The 6,533-nt window shown below is 36.1% G+C and overlaps 1 protein-coding gene across 1 annotated transcript in view; it reads right to left on the bottom strand.

Annotated features, from left to right (window-relative positions):
* The window catches only part of LOC103803568 (transcription factor SPT20 homolog), a 28,905-nt gene extending 23,022 nt beyond the window's left edge, over positions 1-5,883 (bottom strand). Inside the window, 4 exon segments of the mRNA XM_009076138.1 lie at positions 2,587-2,653; positions 2,736-2,794; positions 3,927-3,962; positions 5,783-5,883. Coding sequence (XP_009074386.1) covers positions 2,587-2,653; positions 2,736-2,794; positions 3,927-3,962; positions 5,783-5,785 — 165 coding nt within the window. The 5' untranslated portion in view covers positions 5,786-5,883.
* Positions 5,884-6,533: the final 650 nt, after the last annotated feature.

Here is a 6,533-nt window from a genome sequence, read left to right as displayed (position 1 = left end):
AACTGGAGGAGCAGGGGAGAATGGGGGAATATGTCACAGCAACAACAGAGGTAAGAGACTGCTCATGAAACCCAGTTTCTCATACAGGATGCTAGAGATGCACCATGTTGTGCAAAACCACCTTCAGTTACTATTCACCCCCCACCATCTACCAAAAACCAGGAGGCTACATGTGCATTTCTTGAATTTTCACACACTGAGTAGTAGATATAGCTATTGGGATGTCACTTAGACACAATCAGAAGTAGTCTGAAGTACATTGATTGCCCTTTGAACACAAAGTCTGCACTCAACTACTCCGAATCTTCTCTCAAAAACTGAGATACTGTCATCTTTTGATAGAAGTCTTTGTGTATGCTCCCCAGTGCTGGATAGATTAATACTTTCCTATTTAGCTATGGCATTAGGACAGAAAAGAACATGAGAATTCTTTAAGAGTTATGTAAAGGAGGTTAAGAAATGAATTACACTAAAGTCATATTTAAAAATAACAAGTAAGACAATAAATATACAATTCCTCTATCACTGGGACAGAACCAATATGGCTTCTAGAAGCTGTTACTAATACTGTTAACGCTTCTAATTCAACTGTATATTTTCAAGAGCTGAAGAAAAAGGATCATTCAATTAAGGGCATTATTCCATCCAAAATACAGGTACCAAATAATTTAGAATAACTAGTAACCACTCACGGAATTTCTAAAAAACCAATTAATCTTTTTTTCCTGAACAATTTGTCTGTGTATGCCAGAAATAGCTGTGAGCCTTATTTTACAGAAGGCCTGATTTTTTCTTTCAACCTTTAGGTACAGGAACACTGCTCGCTAGAGTCCAAATGAAACAAACTGCTCTAGACAACCACCTCAACATAGTTATCTCTCTCTCTCTCTCTCTCTAGTGTCAATATGCAAATATAGAAGAGATGCTGAAAAGCAATGAAACTAGGCAGACTGGACTAACAGACAAAGAATAATCAACTAGGGAGAAAGTTAAGACTGAAAAAAACCAAAATTCAGTGTTAATTTAAAAATTGCTTATGAGCAGACAACATCATTACAACTTGTACCATCAAAATGGTGCAATACTGGAATACAAACTTCAACAGTTCTGCACACCAAAACCTTTAAGTTACAGACAAGTCATGGACCAAATTATAATTAAAAAAATCAATTAAATTTTACTGTGCAAATTGAGAGACAAATGAACAGTCCTATGCTTGTGGAGGAAGTTTCACGGTAGCATTATCTTTTAACCTCTATCATTGAGTTTCTCATTTTCGATTATTACATAACATAAACCCAAGACATTTATTAACAATCCACATCTTCAGTGAATAAGGGCTCTAAATACAAATTCTTCTATCAGAAGCTTCCAATCCTTCAATAAAGAAGAACTTAAATTTTTACTCAAATCTAGACCAGCAACAAACCACTTCACCTACTGTGATGTTATAACTCTCTTCACTACTTCAATTGTATTATAGTTGCATAAGTTTGCTGAGTGCCTTTCATGAAAGACCAACTGCATTAAAATCCTAGGGTTTTTCCTAGATTCCAGTCTGGCAATCCTGATCTGCTCCCTGCTGCTCAAATATTTTATTACTGATTTATTACTGAAGTTTTAATCTTTTCAGGTCTGTAATTTGCTTAAAATCTCATGTTCGTGATTTCAATCAGACTCCTATACTAAATAAAACCCACCATATAAGAATCACCACAAAGAATTACAAGTGCTCAGTAACTAATATCTCATGTCCATTTGCCTTCTCATTCATTTTTATTTTCTTGGGAGCAAGAATACAGCAGATTTCTCAGCTTGTTCTTCTTGTTCCATTTGACAGTCACAGTTTAGCAAAGTAGCTTGTGCCTTTTACACCTTATATTTATTGATGTTGATAGACCTGTTGGAGCTGTTTTGCTAAAGTTATGAAAAAAATCTGAATTTGCAATAAAACACAGTCTAAAAAATTATCCACATTTTTTCCCATGGCAGTCACATTAAGCCATTGATTCTGAAACAGTGATACCAACAACAATGCACATGGCATTGACACTGGCCCTGAACTTGACCACGACTGACTTCAATGACACAGGATTAAGACACAATGAACAGGTCATCAAGCCAGTCTGGGCCTTGCTACTCATATTATTATTGCTGTTATTCTAATAGTACTGTTCTATAACAAATGTGTTAGATACACCTTTTCATTCTAGACCATTCTTTTGAAACTCTCTCTTTTCATATAAAGAAAAGCAGCTCAAGAGTACACTATATACAATCTTCTGCAAGCATTCTACTTTATTACCTTTCAAAACAGACTTATGGCTACCAGGTAGACATTGGCCGTCCCATGACCTTGTTTTTATTTCAAACTGAACTAAGATGATGCTACTAAATTACACAGTTTAGTCCACAAAAGTCCTAATAATCATTTCCCCTGCGGTCTTAACCTTAGGTAACCACTATAGTAAGAAGAGTTTATTCTTCTTTTAACAAAGAAAATCAAGTGAAATACAAAAAAGAAGTATTTGCTGTCCAGAATAGGTGAGTTCAGAAATGAAAAGCTTCTCAGCAATTTCCACTTACCTTTATCTCAGGCTCTTTTTCACATTCTTCTATATATAAGTCATAGAGTTTTTGAAATACAGATTTTCTGAAATTAAAAAAGCTTAACATGTAACCAAAATTAATCAAAGAAATGCTATTTAAAAACTAAATACTGAAACTCTTAGTACCTTCCACTGGATAAATATTTTCTTTTGGGAGGTCTCTGACGGGCACTTTCAATGATATACTACAAGAGAGAGAAAAGCAAACAGACAAAAAATAACGTATTAAAAAGAAATTTAATTCTAGCTGCCACACAACTTTAGATCATTGCCAGAGAGCATTCCCTGTATACAGAAAGCAATGAACAGTTATAATACATGACTGTTCCAAAAGTATATTAAACATGATCAGGTTTATTCTATAGTCATCAACAAGAAAGCTACCCAATTTAGCTGTCAAACACAGCATTTCATGGCTATGGCATTAGCTGCACACTCTGTCTTGATTCTACATTCATGCTGAACTACAGTTATAATTACAGTAGTAATTAAGAGTACTGTACTTAGTTAATGTTACTGAAGTTAATGTGGTTAACAAACTAAGATACAACCAAATTCATACATAGTGGCTCAACACTATTTACAAATCAAGTACTCATCAATAAAACTAACTTCAGGAAATGTTTTTCATTTATCTCTTGCATTTACATCAGTTTCCTCTATAGACCTGTGCATTATAAATACAATTCATGTACATTAAATACTTGAGTTGAAAAAGTGTAAAGAGATATATCATCCTACATAAAATGTAATTTATATTCTAACAAGGTTTTTCCAAATCTCTATTGTTCATCTGAAGTACTTTAACAGGTTAGTTTAGAATTTCAGTGATGAGAGGTTCTCCCACAGAAACATATATTTCCCTTAACAGGGTTCAAGGTAACTTATATCAGATGTCAGCATGAGAAACATGAATGTGAAGGCACTTCCCTCTTTGATCTAACTGGCTATACTTAACAACACTAACATGATTTTACCATATTTTTCTGCCATCTGTCACTGTAGAGCTCTGCTTATTTCACAGCACATAGATTTGCTGGTTTTAACAAAGAAAAACTGAAGTCTGGCATAGTCCATCATCATTGCACCTGATGTTCTCAGTACAATGGGTAAGAGACAAATAGGTGATAACAATTTCAGTGAGAATTTTGTGAATGCAGTGTTACATGTATGGGTGATTATTTCTGCACACACACACAAATATTTTACATAACATGCTTTACTACTGCTTCTCAGAAGAAATAAAAAAGCTACGGTATTTTTCTAACTGTGAGACCAATATATTATGTGCAAACAAGTAATTCAGCTGCTCCTTACCTCGGCACGATCCAATGCCAGTTCTAAAGCTTGTTGCTGCAAGAATCACAAAGGTGTTTTTAGATTTACGTGACTTGTTTAAACATCCTCATACATAAAAACCACCACAAAAACTCTACTATTACTAACACGAATTTACACTTAGAAGATGGGCTCAAACATTCTTTGGCACACAGTAAACTTAGCAGCTGAAACCTCATGTAACTGCATCGCAAGGTTTTGGTTAAGTTATGGGGCCTTAGAACAATGAAAGGCAATTAGAATTAAAAGTAGGCTTAGAAATTACACCTAATAAAAGAAGTAACAAATATTAACCAAAACAATTAGCTATGACAAGCAGAAAACCTCTTCTCCTTTCTTAAGCTGGTTACTATTTCAACAGGAAGGCTAGGCCAAAGCATCCCTGAACAGCTGCCCAAGAAATGGACTTCTAGAAACCAGTACCCAGATATTAGTACAGTCATTTTTCTACAAAATTAAGACCTTTTGCTCAGAATGTTACTTCTGCACACAACACAATTTAAGAAGAGTTTCTTATGACATACTGTTAGGTGGCTAAGAAACCAAACCAGCTTCCACTCCAGATTTCCTCCAAGGCAGGCTACAAAGCTACCCAATCCTATGGTATACAACAAAATCTGGAAAAGCTTCTCTATATCTCATAGCATATTCTACTCAATACCATTTACTTTAATGAATTCAGCTCCTCTGGAATGTCTTTCACTTCAGTACACCTGCAGTTGATACACCAGTATTTCAAGAAGAGCAAACAGCTTTATAGATAAGAATAAGCAGTTCTTGGACTGAAATTTGACAATTTGTCAATTTTACAATTGTCAAGCCAGAATAAATGTGTCAAGAAAAGAGAAAGTCTTTCTTGACTCCTAATGCTCCTTCTCTGCCACTCACTTTAGCTCTGGCACCTCCTTGGTGCAGGAATAATGTGCAGCTGCTAAATGAACTAGACAATGAAAGTGATTTGGGGCAGGCAGGAGAGAGAAGAACACAAAGAACAGGAGAATGCTTAGGGCTTGATTCATCTCCAGGTAAGTCCAGAGAAGCAATGCATTCACTTCAGTGGCAGGTAGATAAAAGTCCCTAGGAATGCACTGGTGACAAGCAATAACAATAGCAAAAAACCTGTCACTTAAACAATTAACATATAATTTCCACAACCACAACCTTTTAAAAAGGCTACACTAGTCAAAAAAATACATAAAAGCATTTTAGAGAACCCCCCACTCTCTCAGCAAAGCTTAGAAACATACGTAATAGATACCTCTTCCCACATTATGCTTCCCATATATGCTATTTCCTCAGTTTAAACTATACCTATCAGCTGTTTGCAGAAGCAAATACCTCTACTCAAACCTCCAGGAATAGAAGGCAGGTAAGCTATGTCCAATCCATGGCAGTCCCAGTTATTTCATGGATAATAAATACTTTGTATTTTGTTAGAACAGAATTCAGGGAAGAACATACTACACTACAATGAAGTAACCAAGAAATATACAACAAAACCATTCAGCCTTTTACCATTCATCTACAACAATCTAACACAAATTTTCTTACCTGTTCATGAAAAAAAACACCTACTTAATGTATTATGGCTCAGCTGAACCTGCCACTCTATAACATTTAAATTTTCAAGTGTCTAGGAGTGTTTAAGAAAATGTTGAATCCTCATTGCTTTCTGGGTAAGACATCCCTGAAAAAAGAACTATGAGAACTCAGGAGTAACACAGGAATTTTTCTTAAGAAAACGTGACACCATAATGGCATTCTCCTCACCAGCCAGCCAGCATGCAGACTAGAGCAAAAGGATCTGGAAATACATTACCGGAGTCATAACTTACCATTGTAGTTGAAGACACGTGATCAAATGGCAAAAGAAGTACTTAAGGAGTTTGGTGCATCAGGCAAAGAATCCTATTTTATGGTCACGCTTGGGGTACTGAAAAAAACATCAAGTAGAAAAAACATCACTGAGAAACTAAAAAGAGTACTTTACCTAAATGTAACATCTTTGGTGGTGCATTGTACTTAAGTCTCATTTACATAATATCATTTCCTCTGAAAGTAGAGTTCCATCCACTACTGGTGCAGAGATTTATTCTAACAACTCCTGCAGCTTTTCACAATCATTTCACATTAGTTACATTAAATATTAAAGCAGTAACAAGCATATATTGGACTAGCATCTGCAGCCTACCTAGACACCTGAAATATCACATCCTCACACACACAGAAGGCTAAAACATTTGATGGCAAGCAGTCAGAATGTGAGCATACCCTACCAGATTTTCTGGTTTGCATTTAAGATGCTACTCCACAGACAACATCTCCACCAGCACTGCTCTGAGATGTTAGTTTACCACTGACTCACAGCAAGCTGTCAATTACAAACCCAACAAGATGTGCACAGCACTAGCACCTTCCTGTGATGTCCTTGACCTCAGATACCACGTCCCTATGCCACAGCATTAATATATCAAGAATTAAAAACTGGCTCAAAACCTCAAGGACAAAAAAAACCAACCCCAAAACGAAAACCCCATGAGAGTGACTCAGAGCTGCCCGTGGGGCTGCAACCCGCCGGCTTCGGGC

This window comes from Acanthisitta chloris, unplaced genomic scaffold, assembly GCF_000695815.1.
Source record: "Acanthisitta chloris isolate BGI_N310 unplaced genomic scaffold, ASM69581v1 scaffold9190, whole genome shotgun sequence".
Taxonomy (NCBI): domain Eukaryota; kingdom Metazoa; phylum Chordata; class Aves; order Passeriformes; family Acanthisittidae; genus Acanthisitta; species Acanthisitta chloris.
This window is presented reverse-complemented; position numbering and strand designations above follow the sequence as displayed.